The sequence below is a fragment of the Cotesia typhae genome, unplaced genomic scaffold, assembly GCF_013202065.1.
Source record: "Cotesia typhae breed Kobodo isofemale line unplaced genomic scaffold, CoteBio_Ctyphae contig_4, whole genome shotgun sequence".
Taxonomy (NCBI): Eukaryota; Metazoa; Arthropoda; class Insecta; order Hymenoptera; family Braconidae; genus Cotesia; species Cotesia typhae.
In genome coordinates, this window is record NW_027423748.1 from 5,298,794 (window position 1) to 5,319,125 (window position 20,332).

General features: G+C 28.9%; 1 protein-coding gene across 4 annotated transcripts in view; it reads left to right on the plus strand.

Annotated features, from left to right (window-relative positions):
* Positions 1-17,629, plus strand: part of Tei (irregular chiasm C-roughest protein teiresias) — a 166,228-nt gene extending 148,599 nt beyond the window's left edge. For 2 of the 4 annotated variants that reach the window (XM_074242512.1, XM_074242513.1), the window contains exons 9-10: positions 14,562-14,740; positions 16,505-17,629. In XM_074242512.1, coding sequence (XP_074098613.1) covers positions 14,562-14,740; positions 16,505-16,738 — 413 coding nt within the window. In that variant the 3' untranslated portion in view covers positions 16,739-17,629. Of the gene's footprint in view, positions 1-13,983; positions 14,202-14,427; positions 14,495-14,561; positions 14,741-16,504 lie in introns of those variants that run through there. The other 2 variants (XR_012479155.1, XM_074242514.1) reach the window with 2 other exon arrangements.
* The last annotated feature ends 2,703 nt before the right edge of the window (positions 17,630-20,332 follow it).

A 20,332-nucleotide genomic window follows, 5' to 3' on the forward strand; every position in this document is an offset into this window, starting at 1 on the left:
TCGAACATGGCTCCTCAACTAAATTCAATCGTGAGCGCCAAGTAAAGCGGTAAGCATCAGCTAGTGATCAATATTGTTTTCTCAAAACATACGATATAAATAATTTCTAAGTTGATTTATTTACTGTTCAAATTTTACTAGAGTTTATTTTTTAAATAAACTTCAAACACAACTATAAAAAAAAGTTGTGAGCTTGTTGATTTATTTATTTTAAATAACCTTTTCTATTTCTGCGTGTATCTTACCATCATAATACGTATTATGTTGCGAATTTTAATGTTAGTAATTTAAAACAAAGCAATCAAAAAACATTAAGTTTTTCTTCTTTCCTACAAAAAATCAAAATATTATGTTTTTCAGCTTATTCGTTATTGTTTGAAGGAAATAATTAACACAAAATAATACAAATTAAAATTAAAAACATAAAAAAGAAATAAAAAAAGTGAATATCTGGAAATATGTCAACGCAATATTTTGTTGGACTACAATTTATTTCACATCGGTGCCATCACCAACGGTGGTCATAAACGATTAAATATATAAATGCGTTTATAGAGATAAAATATAAATGATAAAGCGAGTGGGAGGAAGAGAAGTCACATCAAGCAAATATGAATGCAAACCTCGATTGGAATAAATATAAATTTATGATTTTCACCAGAACAAATGTGGTGAAAGTTGACTGTTGATATTTCATAAATTCTGAATTCTAAAATTAGCTAAGTTGAATAAATGCAGCTTAAAAATTATCACTGAATTTATGATAAATTGATCGAAAAAAGTATTTAAGCTTTTGTACAGCCAAAATTCGAATGAACACAAAACATGATATATAAATTTTGTTTTCTATTAATTGAAAACCAAAACTGTAAAACAAAATTATATTTTAGGAAATATATTAAAAGGAAGTCCTTTATATAGTTTTTTTTTTTTTTTTTTTTTTTTTTTTTTTTATTGTAATTTACTCTACTGCTATTTCCACAATAAATTGAAAGGTCAATTTAATAATTTTGACCGGAGAGGTCCCACTTACATAAACAATTTGGTAATAGCTTTTTCAACACTGACAAACTTTAAATTTATAATACGGAAATATTGTTAGTGTCATTGACGTACTACGTACTTCACGTGTTGAATTAATTTATTATGTACAGAAACACAAAATATCGCGTTCCAAATGCCACAAGCGCGTATAAAAATTTTTTTCACCAATCACTTCGCAAACATATTCTAACTTTAGAATTAAAGGTCCAACAAAGATGGCGATAATTTTGTCTACAATTAATATATTTCTTTGAAATTTTGATTTAGTAAAGTTAAAACTTTTTTTTTTTTTTTTTTTTAATTGTTTAAATTGTTGGAACTCGTTTAATTTTTTGGGCTAAGAAGAATAATACACTTAAATATTCAAAATTTTCATTGGTGTGCGTCGAACTCGAACCCGATCCAATGCTTTGGTAAGCAAGAGCCGGATCCGATAGGCTACTGCGCGCCTGTTAAAACTTGTTATAATAATTTGATATGAATATCTATAAAATAAATTTAATTACTTTATCTCTAACTATGTAACAAGAATATCTAAACTTCAAATGCTTATTTATAATTTTTTTAACACGAAATAATTTTTTTAAACATTTTCTTATTTATTTAAAAAGCAAAATGTCTTTTAAGAATGTCATAAGTGTTGAAGATAGAGTTTTTCTATAACATTCATGAGTAAATATTGTTCTTCAAGTGCGATAGAAAATAAACTAGGAATTCACATTGCGCGCATACAAGATTTTCGATACTAAACTAACTTCAGTTCGATTATCAATTTTATATTATAGAATAAAGACAATTTTAGTTCAAGAAATTGCTTGATTTTTGTAAGGCAAATGTAGAGCACAATCTCATCCGCTTCGCTCATGAGGCGGAGAACTATATTAGATAGTTGTAAAATATACAAAGTTGAAAAAAAAGTTATTGAATATTATCTGAGATCTAATGAATGCATGCATGTAAGCTGATCATAAAACTAAAAATTTTTGACATCTTTATAAAATTCTCAATGAAAGCCACGGTAAGCTGAATATTTTGTCGCTTGAAAGGAAATCTGAATATTTTAAGTATAGGTTTGAACTTTTCATAATCTAATTAATACATCCTGTCATAAATTAAAAATAAAAAGTCTAAATATCTTGCATATGCACCTTTATTTATGGTCGTATATTCAAAATTAAATTGCAATAAAACTGAAGCTATAAATGGCTTACAAAAATTTTTATAAAAATTAATAAAAGAAAATGTTTTCAAATACCAAGGACGAAAAAAAATTTTTTAAGTGTCCACTAAAAGATATCGTAAAAGCAATGTAAAAACAAACTCATTTGCAAAATAACACGATCATAGAATGTAGATGTTTTAAATTTTAGTTTTAACATTTTTAAATTTATATATGTACCACTCCATCTCGAATATTAGTAAGCAACTCAAGTTTTGCTTATCTCACAAAGAATGAGGACTTATGAGTAGTCTCGTGGGATTCAAGCTTTCAGGTAATATAAAAAAAAAATAAAAACGAACAGTGTCTCGAACATTTTGGTATTATCTTTTTTTTTCGACGGTGCTTTTTCTTACTTTATCATCAGAAAATGCAATATTCTCGAATCAATACCTTTTCAAGAGATTCAGAATCATTATACACTAACGAAAAAAAGGGAAAATAACTAAATGTAGAAAAAATTAAGATAGAGATAAAAAAAAATTTGTATAGAATATATTAAGTTTTTTTATGAATATCTAGCGCTTGAGTTATACTGAATTAATTTGTGGCAATTAATTAAAAGTCGAGCAAGAGTTTTTACCACGGAGATCGAGAAACTCAAGGGGCATAAATAATAGATGCATGAAAAACTGAAATGAAGTTGAGTTTTACTGAAGATATTCGAATTTGTGAAATATTCCTAATAGTAATGAAATGAAAGTATCTTTCCGTGACATTATATTTAGTAATTAATCAAAAGCCGCATACTCATAAGTTATGTAATATTATTGAAGATTTTAATCCACTTGACGAAGATTACAATTCATCGATTAACCTAGCTGATTCAAGGATCCTGTTATACTTGACATATGCGTTCATTAGACTAGAGTTCAAATGCTACCTATGCAATTGCAAATGGAACTTCTAATGATGCTACTCACCTAAATTCTGTCAGTAATCACCACTCAAAGCCCAAAGTCCTCCCAACAACCAGTTCCTGTATCGTAACTTAACCCTTGATATCGAATTTTAACGCAACTAATTAGACAATTATTCAGTTATTTAGCTGATGATAATTTGATGATAATAATAACAATAACAATAGTTTATTTCATAATAAGCACTGATAGAAGGATTTCTTAGCATTTAAGAAGATTTCTTTGTATTTAAGAAATAATTTCTTAAACATCATTTCTTAATGTTTAAAAAATATTTCTTAAATGCTAAGAAATGTTATAAATACAAAGAAATATTTTTTTAATACTAAGAAATGATGTTTAAAAAATGATTTCTTAAATAAAAAGAAATTATCTTAAATACTAAAAAATTCTTCTATCAGTGAGCAATACTGCTATTTTTTACAATGTACAATTTTAATTTCATTGGCAGATAACATTATCTCATTTTTTACAATTTCATTTCATATAGATAAATTTTTACGTACGTGCTCTTTAAAATTTTTCTTAAATATGTGAATCCTTTTTGAATTTTTAATATTTTTCGGCAAACTATTATACAAATTATAACCCATATAAGAGGTTATATCCACTTGTAAGTTCGAAAAAATGTGTTTTTTTTTGTTAATTTTTCCTGGAGAGGCTTTTTATTGAATATATACATAAAATATATGAACATTTAGCGAATTTCACGTACTCTAAGAATTCATATTTTATTAATAAAAATATTGGGTTCCGTCGTTCCTGTAGAAGATCTCCTGAAGGTCCTCCACAAAAAGGTGTCTGGCGGTGAGAAAGATATCTCTGATCCAAATAATTATTTGAAATAAAAAAAACCGAAAGGATTACTTTTAGGATAGATAAATACAGGTAATGATCGAAGAAATAGTCAAAATTTTTATTTTAGACAAAATGGCGGCTTCCCAACAAAAAAATCTTTTTCTGCACGAAAATTTACACTTTAAAGTGACTTAAAAAATCGAAATTTTTATCAGAAACTTCCTTCGATCATTACCTGACAAAAGTATCTAAGAAGATCCTGTGAAAATTTCAAGTCAACCGGTCAAGCCGTTTCGGAGAAATATTCCTCACCGACTTTGAAAACATCGTTTCGAGAAAAACGCATTTAAAGTTTTGGCTATTATTTAAAGTTACGGTTCCGCCTATTTTCAAACGCTCAGAGACGTCTTTACAAATTCGCTCATTACTCCGAAACTATTAACCGGATTACTTTGAAATTTACAGACAATATTCTCGAATATACATTCAAAATATGCAAAAACAAAAATTTCAATTTTTTCAAAATCACAAGTGGATATAACCCCATAAATGATCTATTTTTCTGCTGTATGAGTTTAGGTTTTAGTTACTTCTAATTGGGTATTTTGTCTTGTGTCATCAAGTCATAATGATGTTTATAATAAAACAAATACTAAGGACTGTATATATAGGGACTACGATCCTATATAAGTAATTGAGATTCTCCAAAACGAAGACTCTCTTCTAAACAAGGGATCACATATCGGCTTTTATGCAATCATCGTTATGCAAACATACTCATGGCAATCCGCTATAACTGCTGCTATGTGAGACAAAATAATACCATAAATTCTACTATTTGATACATAAATAAATAAATAAATACCGAAGTGTTATCATCATATTATCTTGAAAATATATTTTTTGTCAGATTTTAAAGCAAAAAAATCCTTCGATTTTCAGTTGAAATTTTCAATCATAAAATATTGGATAAAATGCGTGAACCTTGTTACGTACGTCCATTGTTGAGTTTTCATTTTCGACCTCAAGTGTTAGTTGCACGCCCCACATCGACAACCGAACAATAGTAACGCGTTCATCCGGCGTTGAGTAATATCGACAACTACTATTCACGCAGAAGCCTGATAACATGATAGCAACCAACTAAATAGTCAGGAGGTCAAACCAGGTTTGTTTGTAAAGAAAAAAAAACCATGACTATTGAATTTTCTCCTTCTCTTCTTACTTGTTAACAATGAAATTATATACTGCTGTTCTTATTGAAAATGAATGACAACTCAATTATATCAACAAAGACTGCTGAAAAAATTAATAGTTGTGTTAAAAACATATACAATCTATCAAGATCGGATCACGTTACTTCCATGCAGGTTAGTTCACTTCGCAAAGACGAAGTGAATTTTGATTGTGTGTTCAGCATATCAAATAATGTATTTGCATCATGATAAGTTGGTACAAAATAATTTCAAATTTTACATTCCATCCAGAAAGATAGCATTTAAAAATAGAAATTGACTACCACTGGACCTTATTCCTTCAAAAAACTTTGATAATATGGTAATATCATCACGTCATTATTTGTTTTTTATGAAAGACACAAGCCGTTCTCGCCGGCCTCGCTGGCAGATAACAGAATAGAATGACTAAAATCATATTATTTTGTACTTTTTAATAATAAAAAAAATTAGGAAAACGGTTGATCCTACGTGTCATCCCTGCAACTTCCCGCTAATTCCATACTTAAACGCTCAAAATCGCACCTATGACCTCTCCGAGCACAAAAGTCTGTTGAAAGTTTGATAAAACAGTATGAAATCTTCTGCAAGAATGAAAATATACATTATCACATACAAAATAGTAAGGTAAAGTTTTTTTACAGATAATCTGTTTTTTACGATTATTTGCTAAAAAAATTTTGATTAAAAAAAAAACAAAATAACAATGAAGAAAATAACCATATGTACTTTCAAGTATATTGAAGGTATTTTATGGAACATTACTCGATTATTTTTTTGAAAGCATACAAGAATAAGTGTACTTTATTCAATATAACATGTTTTCTTGATGGTTGTCGTTATAAAGCAGACTGGTGCAATGTTTTCAAAATAGCTGGTTCCAAATTTTGTATGCAAACAACGTGCAACCTACATTGAGGGTTGATGATTTTGCGAATAGTGTCGAGACGAATAACCACGAAAGTAATATAAATGCATCTACTCCATCGGAAAAAAAAAAAAAAAATAAGATTGAGATATTTTCTTGATAACATAGACAACTCACGTTGCATTCAAATAGTCATTCATTGAATATACATTACTTTTCAAAAAACTCGATTCACTAGTCTATCTAGATAGCGCACAGTAGCTCATTTACAATAACGGCTCATCTTCTGAAATATTTGTCGTACGAATTCCATTATACTATTCTGAAAAATAAAACCCTAAATATGTTTGAATATTTTATCCATTTATAGGTACCTAACAAAGAATCCTTTGAAATTTTAGCTAGTCATAATTATTTTTGTACATTGTTCTTGTTTTATTTTTGTATCAGTAGAATGAAAAATTAATTCTTCTTTATTCAAAAAAAATCTGGAAAATGATTGACCCTAAAGGCCATTCCTGCAATTTCCCGCTAATTCCATATCTAAGCGCTTAAAGTTGCACTTAGACGTTTTTGAGCTCTTCGATACACGCATACATACAGCCGCACGGACACCATCGTGGGAATAGTCAGAGAGGCTTTCTGTGACCTTAAAACGTCGAGATCTGATGAAAACTCGATTTTCATAAAACGGGGTAAAACCAATAACTTCCCGGTTTTTGAAAATTTTTAATTTTCTTAGCGGGAAGTTAAAAAATTGGAGATGCCAATACAAAATAGTGTCCGATTCGGCGTAGAATTCCCCTTGCTATTGCTAGCATCAGCTTTCAGAACCGAATCATAAAATTAACGATTTTCCAATTATTCAAATCTATTATTCATTATAATCAGTGATAAATATTCTAGTCAATCCAAGTGGAATGAAATGAAATGTGCCTGTCGAAAATACTGGTTTTAATTTTTAAATGTATGTATTTCACATAATATTATTTCAAAGTCACTACGTAGCTGATACGGCCCATTGATTATTAGGAACAAGTTTTATCGACTTTTAAAATGATTAGAATAGGGTGAATTAATGAAAAGATTTTTGGAAACGTGTTTAGCCAGGTGATGAATTCGAAGACGAAATCTGCAAATAGTTAAATCGATTTTACCGGAGGAAATGGGATGCACGGATTTCCTGAAATGCTTGCCACATCCCCTGGGATGACTCGCTATTCGCCGTAAGTAATACTCTGCCACAAGCAGCTTCACCATCCAGTGATTCGTCCAACCTCCATAGATGGCGTTGATGGACCGAAGGATCCCCAGCTAGTCACTTTCTTTATCTTACTCAGGACGATACTGAGAAATGGGACAACAACTAGGACGCAGTTAACTTGATACTATTCCCATGGCAAACTAATTTTCTGAGAAAATGAAAAAAGAAATTGAAATATGATGTGTAAAACGGAAGGAACGAATGAAAAGCCAGCATGAAAATCCACTGGTGAGAAATGTAACGTAAACTTCCGCTCGGCGCGTTGTCTCTGTTAATTTTTTATTCGTGGTTCTGGCAGTGACCCGAGAGTAGTCAGACACCTCTTTTTGCATGATATATATTGTATTATCACCTAGAACCTTGTCATGTAATTTTTTTAACTTTCATGTCCAATTAAGTTACATCATTATTTGAAATAATACAAAATCACTGAGAAGAATTTTATAGTTTTTTAGAGTTTTTATCCTTTGGAAATGTGTACCGATAGAACATCGGACAATTGAATCCCTAGGGTGTCATCTGAGGATCACGAAAATCGTATGAAAGCAAACTGAACTCACAGGCAGAAAACCCAATGATCCGACAACGAGTAAAACAACAAGTCTTTACAATCGCAAGGACAACGCGAGATATAATACCCCAGGGATCGATCATAGCAAATAGAAAATGTATACGTAGGACCGTATATCGCTGTGTTTATCACTTCTCTTTCTCATGGACGATATCATACTCAAACGTCTGTACGAAATATACTGTGATCAAACCTAGACTCCATTATAATGTCCCTAACATTGAGTTTGGTAATTAATTTACATGATCAATCGAAGTGCTTGAAGCTGTGCATTACTCTCAATTTCACAAGGTCAAACCATTTTATTCACCTCTACTATATTCATATAATTTGTGTGGAATAATAAATTGTGTGAATAACAAGAAGAAACGAACCATTAAAACACCTAAGTAAACATTATTGATCATTGATTATTTCTATGCCGTTAAATGATAATCAATTCATTGTAAAAAAAATTAGGAAAACGGTTGACCCTAAAGGCCACCCCGAAAAATTTTCGCTAATATCATACCTAGGTGCTTAAAATTGCACTAATGATGTTTTTGAGCTCTTCAAGCTTAAAAAGTACAATTTATGTCTTCTTTTGAGCTCTTCGAGAGTAATTCCAAAAAAATACTTTTTTCAGTTTTCTTTCGCTCACGATATCTCTCGAACGAATTGACCTATTTTTATCGGCTTGGCAGTGATCGACGTGACTTTTTGATGTTAAAAGCTGATTAATTTTTGGAATTGATCGGTAAAGCCATTTAAAAGTTATTCCAAAAGAAAAAACACATTTGAGAAAATTGTTTTTCCATGGTTTTTTTTAGATTTCTTAAAATCTCCGGGTCTGAATCAGCCCAAATTGTATTCAAAATCTAAGTTCAGTCGAGCCCTTTTGAATGGCACCAACCACGATGAAATTGGTCAAACCGTTCAAAGGAAAATTTTGAAATGGGCATATTTTTATTTTAAAGGGGATATTTATAATCAAATTTGGTCTCATTAGAAAAATGTTGACGTAAATTTGTGCCTTTTAATGATTTTATAGCAGTTTTGAACAGTTTGTTAGTTTTATGAGTTTGTTCTGTGACATTCAAAATGTTAAACTAATAGGTAATTGAAAAGACAGTAGTTATTACATTCTGAGAATATGAAGATGATTAATTATGAAATGAAAGTAAATTAATTTTATGATTTATTAAATTACTATAGAACATAGGCTCAAAAATAAATACAATTTCCAGCAGATGTCACAATTTTCTCTACCAAGAAAGGAAGCTGTAGATTCTAACTATATTACAACTTCTGATTATTAAGTTTTAAGCTTTGAATTAGTAAATTAAATACGAGAACTGAATAAAAATAAAATAACTATTCATTTATCAATATCGGTTTTCATCCACTTAAAAAATTAAAAATGAAACAAAAGATTTGTTTCGAGAGATGTTATTTTCAGGTAGATAAAATTAATTTTAAAATAAAAACTGTATTCATTAATGACGAATAATTAAAATAAAGATACTATATATAAATAGACACATGCATATACAAGTGTAAAACTGATAAATAGATTGCTTGAAAAGGACGCCGGACAGACCCGAGTGTAGAACTGGATTAGCGTAATCTCCGTGGGAATATCCAGAATGAAATGGCATCGACAGACGTAGAATATCGATTGTGACGATCGGATATACGTAGAACAATTACAAGTAACTCGGCCGAATGCATATTTGAATGATCCGACGCATTGGACGTCGATTGCTTTTGCAAATCACTGAACGGCTGACGCCATAAACACTCAGAACAGCAATGCCATTCATTTGAATGGATTTTCGCACGTAGGTTGATGGCTTTATATGTGTTATCGAAAAAAAAAAAAAAAAAAAAAAATTATTGATTGATTAGTTTATAAGAATATATATTTTATTTACTCATTATTGTTTTTCAGTTGAAATAATTAAAATTAAGTTAATTCAAATTAATTTAACGAAAATTTCATCCTGTTAATAATTGAGTAAAGTAATCTCTTAATTGCATGTTTCTCCTGAAGCTTATACATACTAAGGAATTCCCACGTGACAAGACCATAAGATACTCTTGTTTCCAAGCACTGTCGTTACCTGAAGCTTACAATTCAAGTTCTTGCTACCTTGCTTTGTCGGTGTTTTTTCTCAGCATTTAGCACCAGTAAGATTTAGATAGAGATATTTTATCAAGACTAAGTAATACAGTTGTATATAAAATTATTAGATAAAAAGTTGATAGATAAAATAAACGGATTAAGAGAAAAGCTTAGGTGAATGTATATTCATTGTAAGGATACTGCTAGGCAGAGAGTTAAATTATAGTTGTCGCGAATACACCACTTGGCAGCTATTGTCCTTATCTTACGCCCAACTCTATGTATAAGGTATAGGGATGGACGAAAGCGGTTTCAAGTGGTCGAGGATTTCTCTAAAGTAGTATGAGAACGAAATATACATTCGGATACGGTTTGAAAGTGGAAAAGCTAGGGTGGAGAGCCGAGTCACCTCGAGTTTCTGGCACAATTACAGAGATAACCCAACGTAACCTCTTGTGCATCTACCCTTTCCTCTACTCTTCTCTGTTTTATTTTTCTCCCTCTGCAGTTCTTGTCTCAACAATACATATTCTACACTCTGGTGAGAGAAAATTTACTAAGAAAATAACCTATTTGCCTTGGTATGTGTTAACTTCAAGACAAATTGAAAACACGACGTCGTCAAGACGAAACTAAACTAAAGAAAATGAAAATACAAATAGATTATATCCGTATAATTTGTCATAGTGCACAGTGTGCATCATCATAAAGTAAAATTTTCATGACTTTGACGAATTCTATTTTAGGATAAAGACTATTCTATTTACCTCTCCGCGACGTAACCAAACCACCAATCCTCTAGTTGTCACACGAGCATGAAAATTAGTTACGTCTTTTCTTGACACATAGAACAAAGGAAAATAGAGAGCGACGTGACCCAGTTCTGCAAAAGGCTTTCAATTGAAGCGTCGACCAGAAAAGTATACAATGTACGTAAATGTTGGGCCTCTTGTTTCTCTTGACGTATCGAGAGCCATCGACTCACTGGTTCTTTTATTTACTTCTCCACTTGACTGCTAGATAAATCATCACAAATGAGCTTACATAAACTACTTATATTATATTCGATGCCAATTCCGTTACATTGTAACTTTTTTTTACCTTTAACTAACATTATTCCTACTAGAGATTTAAAGATACCACAAAATTTATCGTAATGATATCAACTGCAAGTTCAGAGTTTAAAGATAGCCACAACCAAGAAAAACGTTTTTTTTTTTTTTTTTTTTAAGACATCGTTTAGATGCTTACAATTTCGCTTGTACCATCTCGCCAACTCGTATCCATAGGAGAATATTGTCGAAAATCTAAAGTAAACTTGCTTAAAACGTTTTAATGAATATGGAGAACAATAGAAAGATAACCAGAAATCGTGCTGCATTCGGGGTAGCATTTATATCCAAGTAGACAATAGTTGTGTATTATCTCCAACTCCAAATGAACATTGATACTATCGCTACGTGTTCGAGTGGACATTCAAACAAATAGCAAGCTTCAACAAAATTTTATACAAAATCTCCTATTATTACTATTCTTTTCATCTGTTGATATTTATATAACTTGTTAATAAAAAATCTAATTTAAAACTTATGTATTTGGCGGCTTCTCAAATTTCTAAAATAACATCATAGAAAAGTTACAAACTGTTGAAAAGTTCTTAGCAAGTGGCTTTATCTATTTTTCTCTATAAGCCACAGCAGAAGCCATTTCATCGGTTATTTTTATTTTTCATTGGCTCCAATACTCTATTCGAGGAGTTTTCATATCCATCAATTTATGCGGTTAAAATTATCTCTCGTTGTTTTTTTTTTTTTTTATTTTTCGAAGCTGTATAATATTCAGACTGAAAAAATTCTCGCTACCATAAATGTATCAAAGGATTTATTAATAACTATCCAGATAACTGTTAACAGCAAATCATAATTAAATTTATCAGTCAACGAATTTCAAATTAATGGAATTTATTACAAAACAAAGAATTATATTCCCTTATGACTCTTCTTAAAATTTTCAAGAGCTATTAAAGTGTGAAAAAAAAAATTTAACGATTTGTCGATTTTCAAAAACAAATGTTTTTGTGAAAAATATGTGTGATGTAATATTTTAAAATTTCTTTCAATATAAAAAATACTTTTATCTACTATTCGCAATCACAAATTAAATTGTAATGTATGTTTAGCCTGTCGAAATAAATCTCCAATCAGTGCGAAAAAAATGTGAGTTACTGTAATGAAAGCTTCTGTCCTCCTCCCTAGACATATTAACGTACTAAATTTCTGCCTGCTGCTTAATTTTGCCTTTTCTTTTTTTTTCATTATATCTCGCTCCTCCAAAAATTTATCTCATTCTCATCTAAAACAATTGTATCATCAGTAATATACATACGCCGAAAGTTTTTTATTGATAATTTTCGATAGAGAAAGAAAGATTATTGAAAATTTTTCAAGTTCTTGTTAAAAAAAAGAAAATCAAATAAAAATTGAGGAAGTTTTGATTTCAATACGATTTTCGAAAATCAATTTTTTTATTAAATCTCGTTGTTGTGAGGTTCTGAAAAGCTATTCAAACTATTTATTCAATAGCCCACTGATGTGTATGTGTGATTTAAGAGCACAAAAACTTAACAATATATTAAAAACACTATTTTTGAGCACAATGAGAATATATGTTTTAGAGTGGTTGGAAAAAAAAGTTTAGTAAATACAAATGTGCATGCCTTAAGCGCTAATGTTACAGCCAAATTATTTACAAAAAAGTTATTCGGGGTGACGAAAAAAAAATTTATTGTGAAAGAAAAAATTCAAACAACTTATATGTTTAGAGAAAATTAAATGCTCTATAAAGAACGTCGGATTGCAAACTTTCGTCAAAACTTCGAAATTCTGTTACTCATTAAAAACATAATCATTAGAAATGGCTTCAAAAAAGATCTCTGAAAATTTCTCAACAAATTGATTTTATCAAAAGTTATTTTGATCAAAATACTTTAAAATCCCATTGATCACTTTTACATTCTATCCCTAATAAAAAATTATCAAATAGTGAAAAATACTATTTTTTATTGTTTTGCAAATGTTCCAAATTTTTAGTTAAAATTTAGTCTATAAAAAAAAATATTTATTGATTAAGTATCAATAAATAATTGATAAAACAATATGTAACAAAATATTTATAGTTTTTTTTTATAGCGCCCGAAAAAATACGTAATATTAGGACGTCTAGGCCGGAATACCCCCTCAAAATATTTAGGCTCTCAACATTAGAATATTCACCTTAAACCATCTTTCCCTAAGCTACTTTGTGAAAAATGCGTTCTTTTAGAGCTTGCAGTACTTTAATAAAGGTTTTCAGAACTGAATAAATAACTAATTTTTAAATGTTACAATATTTTCAATCTTGACAAAATTGAAAAATAAAAAAAGAAACAAAACTAATTAGAAATAATATTTTTTCATGACATGTAACACACGTTGTGCAAAATCAAAGTTCAATTGATTAATATGAACATTCTCGATAACCGTGGATCTGGAAATAATAGCATTTGATTTCACTTCCTTTGATGATTTCACGCATAAATTGATAGCGTGTAACTAAGCGTAGATTGAATAAATAGAGGCATTCTGTAAGAAATGTGACATTTTTGATTGAATTAATTGAAAAATCAATAGAATACAATAAACTTATAAAAAAATCTATAAAATTTTTTTAGTAATAGTGTTGACTGAAAATGTAAGGATTTTATTTAAATAGTAGACAATTATGTTATATAACTTAATGAAATTCAGTTGAATAATAATCTTGATAAATGCTTTTATAAATTTGTTCACATACATGTTTCTCTTAGCATATTCTCGAAACGTTATTCAAGATATACTCAAGTGTAATTTTACGCAGGAATATTCATGAATTACTCTACTCTCACCGAAATTGTATGTGTTCTCTTTACTCTGTACTATATAGACTTTACTTTGAGAAGAAAGTGCAAATGAATCGGTGGAGGTCAGAAAGCTGATTTTACGAAGCGGCAAATCCATGCAGATTAAGAGTCTACTAGCATAGAGTTTAAAAATAAAAAATTTATTATTATATCCTACACTTCAATTAACCAAAGTGCATACTCAACTACTTTTAATTATATCATCTGAACTCTTTTCCAACTAGTTGCCATGTAAATATCATTTTACACTCATTTATAAAAACAAGACTTAATATTTTTTCATTTTTTTATTTATATATTTTGTTTTTATACGCCCGAGTTTCAATTTAACGTTGAAAATGTATTTGCTTTTCTACACGGACTTTTATCCTCGATCGACCGATTTTATTCAATTACTCACCAAACGCAAATACGACACAACTCAATTCTATTTACGAGGTTCGATACATGCGGCGGATTTATTTAAGTTTATAGGACAAGAGTAACCAGATTGATAGTGACATACAGAAAGCAATATCGGTACATGGATTTAATGTAAATATATTTTATTTTATTCATGTGTACTTATAAAAAAATATGTAGATTTCAATTTATATTTCAGGTCGACCAATGGTAAATCCAACGATGCAGTCGGTGTCTGCAAAGGAAGGAGATGCTTTAGAAGTCGCTGTCGAATTTTGTGCAGAACCGTCTTATACCAAGCTCCTCTGGCTGTCTTCTGAGAGTGTCTACGTACCCGGAGGCAACGCCCGAGATGATGTTCGAGTCTTAGAAGTCGAGGTAAATTATCCTCCAATGTCTCTCCACTCAGTTCGTTTCATTGCCTGCAGGCCACGCTTTTCAACGTTACAAACCTTTAAGATCTCCTTTAAACTTTATTCTAACTTTCGTTAATCTCTATAATTCTCCTTTCAAGTCTTAATTGCTTAACGGACATCACAATAATCGCTGATAAAAAAAAAATCAAGGGGAAGATACAAATAATCATTTTCAGAAAATCGGTTGTTCTTCTGTAAAATTATTTCTTATCTTACAACTTGTAAGCGCTTCCTTGTTATACATTGCGATCAAGCACCGTCGTACGCGTAATATCCGTTTTTTTCAAAACTACGTTTTTCAAATCGGTGGATGTAAACATTCATAATAAATTTTATCAATTGCACTAAAATTTCGCGCAAATCTTTTAAATTGTATTGATTTTTCTACATGGGCAATTCTACAAAAATCGATTAAATAACAAATAAGTAAATAGAGAATTAACTTTTTTTTTTTTTCCATTACACTTTATTTATTTATTTCGAGCAATAAATTATAATATTATAAGAATACTTAAATTATAGTTAATTTTTGAAAAATTAAGCATTTTATAAAGTTATGCTTCGGGGTAATGAGCGTCGGCTCATTAGCATTTAGATACGTGAATTAATTTTTGCTATTACTAATTTAAGTTTGTTTTTTCTTATAATGAAACGTTTTTATTTAAGAATACTCGTTTTTTCAAAATTTTATTCATATTAATCAATATTTTCTAACAATTTTTCCTTTGCTAATTTCTGCATTAGTATATTATCAAATTCTTTGAAGAACATAATTATTGCACATTCAACACTCCGTAAAATGTCTAAAAGTGTCTTATGATGAACTTCAATAAATATGTATTTTTTGCAATTGTTTGAAATTGGTGTTTTAAAGAATTCACGAAAAATTTTTTTAAAGATTAAAGCCTGGGAATTAAAGATTTTGCAATGAAACATTGAATGACAATAGAAAAAAAAAAAAATGCGAATACACAGAAAAAAAAAATCGCGTAAAAATTACAAAAGTAACATCATAATCCAGGACTGGACTTTCAATATCTTGATTCTTATAATTTTGTAAATTAAAAATTAGTATTTGCTTGTATAACATACATACACACAAAAAAAAATTATTTATTTGATATTGGTCCAGAAGAGGGCAGAAGTCCCGTAAATCGGTCATTTTTACTACAATCTTCCGAGAAGACTGGACTTTAAAAATTTTGACTATTTAAAAATTTCTAAAAATATCTACTGGTTGATACTGTAGAAAAAAAAATTTATAAAAATCAACTAAACTCACACGGTGAATTGTATAATCTCACTAAATTTCCTCCATCACGTAAAGTTGATGCTTATTTAAAAATAACACCTTCAAATACAAATCGTTAATCCTTCTAGTTAAAAAGGTGATAAAAAATCCTTATCTTCTTTAGTGAAATTCTTGTACGTGATAAAATGAAAATCTCGTCCGATGCATTTATTTTCTTTTATGCCTTTCTCCTTCCTTCTCATATAGTCTTTTAGGTGGTATTTATCGTTGTGGCGTGTCTAAGACCAACGGGTGAGATATATGAATAATAGAACGACGTGCTCACCTTAGCTAAATACTTGATACTATTTTTTATCCTAGATCTTATAAAATGTAAAAAAAAGAGCGCGTATTTTTATTTTCAATCTCGAGCATTGGATTTGTTTTGTTTCTGTATTTAAATTATCTGTATTTTTTTTTTCGTTTAATTTGCAGAATGGTGAAATAAATGCTTGTTTCAAAACAACATTACAAATTGACGCCGTCCAATTGTCACATTCAGGCGAGTGGATGCTAATTGTTCGTTCACCTGCTGGCGTCGCTGACGCATCTGTGTCAGTAAGCGTCACACGTACATCTAGTTTTAGTGGTGACTGCATCTCTAACAGTAACATTGCAACACTGTTCCTTTGTCTGGTATTCATCACACTCTATCCTCAACAACGTTAATTCAACACCTCTTTGTTCATGTAACCACAAGTCTTGCTACTCTTGGCCTCGGGGATTCAACGCTCTCTATTTTATTCAACCGTTTAATTCAATTTCGCGAAAATCAAATTGATTTTATAGGAAATGATACGATTATGGCTACAAACCTGGAAGGAAATTAGATGATCTTTCGGTAAATAACTATTTCGTAGTTAGTTTAAGTTATTTCAAATTATCGACAAAGAAAATAAATAATTTAAAAATATTAACATTGTTGATCGTTTGAGATCGGTGGAATATATAAATAATAAATAAAAATTTATTTATTATTGGTGTAAATATTTGTATAGATAATTTTTACTCAAGCGATTGCATTTGTATCATTAAATCGATTATAATTGTGTAGTAAAAATAAATAAACAGTAAAATTATTATTCATGAGTCGTGAGAAACAATGGATATGATAAATATTATATGATAATTATTATGAATAATTATAATGAAATATATTTAAATATAATGTTTGATAAGTTGATACAAATAGCTTTCGTTTACATAGATGCTGAAGGATAGATTTAAAATATATATTGTTGTACATTTATTTGATCAAATGAATTTGTAATATGTATATAGTAAATGTATATTCAACTAAAGAAGCAACGTATAATGTTACAGTCGCGATAAAATATAAAAATATACAGTATAAAACTGATAGAATATATATTCATGATTTGTTGATATATTTTTATAAAATTATTTTCTATTTAGCAAATTATATACTTTGATAAATATTTCTTAGTTGCCAAATTTAATAATCACTCTTCGTGAGTCTCTTTTTCTCCAATTAAATAGTTTTTATTTTCATTAATAAACTAAAAACGTTCATTGACAAAAAAACAATTTATTATTCACTTTTTCACATTCCTCATTATTTATATCGATAAATTGTAATTATTATATTTATATATATATATATATATATATATATATATATATATATATATATATATATATATATATATATTGAACGTAACAATTTTTTATAACTGATTGATAATAATAATAATAATAATAATAATAATAATAATAATAATAATAAAATAATGTGATGTGAATTTTATGATACTCGATAAAAAAAAAAAAAAAAAAAAAAAAAAAAATCATGTATTTAAGAAAAAGTCCTTATTACGTTAAGATACAGAAGAAGAAAGTCAATTTGCAAGTAAAAAGATACGATAAAAGGAATAATATTTAACTATTATATATCTGTATTATTAAAATAAGATTAATAATATAATAACCAACAACAATAATAATATATATTAATAAGTATAATCTAGTGACTCACGAAGAAAATCTGTAATTAAAATTTCATTATTATATATTGGATAGGCAATCAAAAATTGTAAATTTTACTCTGACGTTTATAGAGAAATACTAATTATTATAATGAAATATAATTACTAAAATTAAGAACAAAACACACATTAGTGTTGGCGATAATAATATTCATATTGATAAATACATTATGTAATAATAATTACCAGGAATAATCGAGCTTATAATTAGCAATGATTTTTTTTTTTTCAAGAGTTGAATTTATTGTGTTAATGCAATTATTAGAAACAAAAAAATTCAATTTGAAATTATGGTATATACTTTTTAAATCTGATTATTTGGTTCATCCGGTAAAGCTCGATACCCACAAATCTGTCCATTTCATGAACTCTTTTGTGTATAAAGTAAATTTGAAGGTTTTACTTCTTTAAAAATTTGTCAAAATAAAAATTAATTTAGTAATAAAAAATTCAAATTCGATTTCTCGATTCACTAGTAATATTTTCATCATATGTACATGTATATCTCATCATATTATGAATTAACACTCAAAAAATTAACGTAAAGTAAATTTGATCGAGAGTTTTTAAGACGAGATAGTTAAATGAATATTAGTTATAATATATTATTGTAAATAATTTGAATCGTTAATTCTAAACATGAATGTAAATTATGATTATTTATCTGACTGCAAAAGCGAATACAATTTTTTTCTATAGTATGTTTTAATTGTTACAAATCCACGCAGTCATAATTTGCAATTAAAGATTAATGAAAAAAATAATAATAAAAAACGCAAACAAATACATATTTTTAGGTAGCAGTTAAACAAATCTTTGAAAATTCCTGATGTTATTTTCGTAATTGTTCAAAAGTAGGGTCCACTTTAAAATTGGTTATTTTCATTTTATATTTTTAACTTCTCGCTATAAAAACCAATAATTTTCAAAAATCATAGAATTGTTGGTTTCACTCCAATTTTCAAGAATTGAATTTCCATAATATATCTACGATTTGAAGCCCTAAAAAACTATTGTAAATATTTTTACAAGAATATCACTACGTCTATATGTATGTAAAACTCTCATAATTTTTAAAAGTCTTAACCGTTCGAAACGAGGCTTGCGGTATTCTACAAGGTTTCCGCAAATTTACACTCTCTAAGAACTTAAACAGATTGGGTTCGAAAAATTGTAAGAAATGTCAAACATAAAATTTTCAAAAAAACGTCTTCTCGAAATAATTATTACAATACTGTGCTGGTTGTTATAATGGTCTAATAGCTCTTGAGCTAAAAAAATATTAGGAAAACGATTGACCCTACACTGAATAAAAATAAGTCCTATCGCAATACGTTTAAAGTGTATAGCTTATACCCATGTTAAGGAGGTACTAAACAAAATCACTTTTCGTACAATATCCTTCAATTTTGAATTCGCGTACTTTTAATTGTCCTCTATACAAATAAATTTTTTCCACTAATTCCATATTTAAGCGCTCAAAATTACACTTATTACGTTTTTAAGCTCTTCGAGCTCAAAAGTCTGATAGAAGTTTAATAAACCACTTTTCTTTAAATTTTCAACATGCAATTACTTTTGACTGAATAAACCGATTTTCACGCGGTTAGCAACATTCGACATAGTTTTTTGAGTCCTATGATTTACTCTTAAACACAAATTGATCTCAATTTTCAAAAACCAGAGTGAAACCATTAACTTCCCGATTTTTTTTAAATCATTGATTTTTATAGCGTGTAATTAAAACAGGCTATTCGGCAACCGAAATGGAAGGAGATTTTTCAAATTTACAAAAAAATTACAGGATTGTTAGAGCGAATGCAATAGTAAAATTTTATCAAATACTAATAGATAAGTAGGTGATTTTCAGTTTAGGAGAATGGAATGACATGGAAATTTAAGCTTGATTGTTTTTTCAAGAAGACCCTACAGAAATATGATTTTTTGAATGTTTGAAAATTTTAAATTATCGTGTCATTTGAATCTAATAGACCGCGATCATGAGTTTCATCAAAATTCGATAGAAATTTATGACGCTATTGCCGTTACAAGCCGCTTCATATACATTAGGGTGTGCCAAAATTTAATTTCAGTGAAGAACCTTTTAAAATTGGAATTTTGAGTTCCGCTTTTAGCAGGAGCTGTGTTTAGGCATTTCTCAAGATATTTTGGGGTGAGACGATTTTTTTAATTTTCATAAAATTTTTAACAGGAGATTTAGTTGGGCACTTTCAACCAAAATTTGAAATTTCAGCGG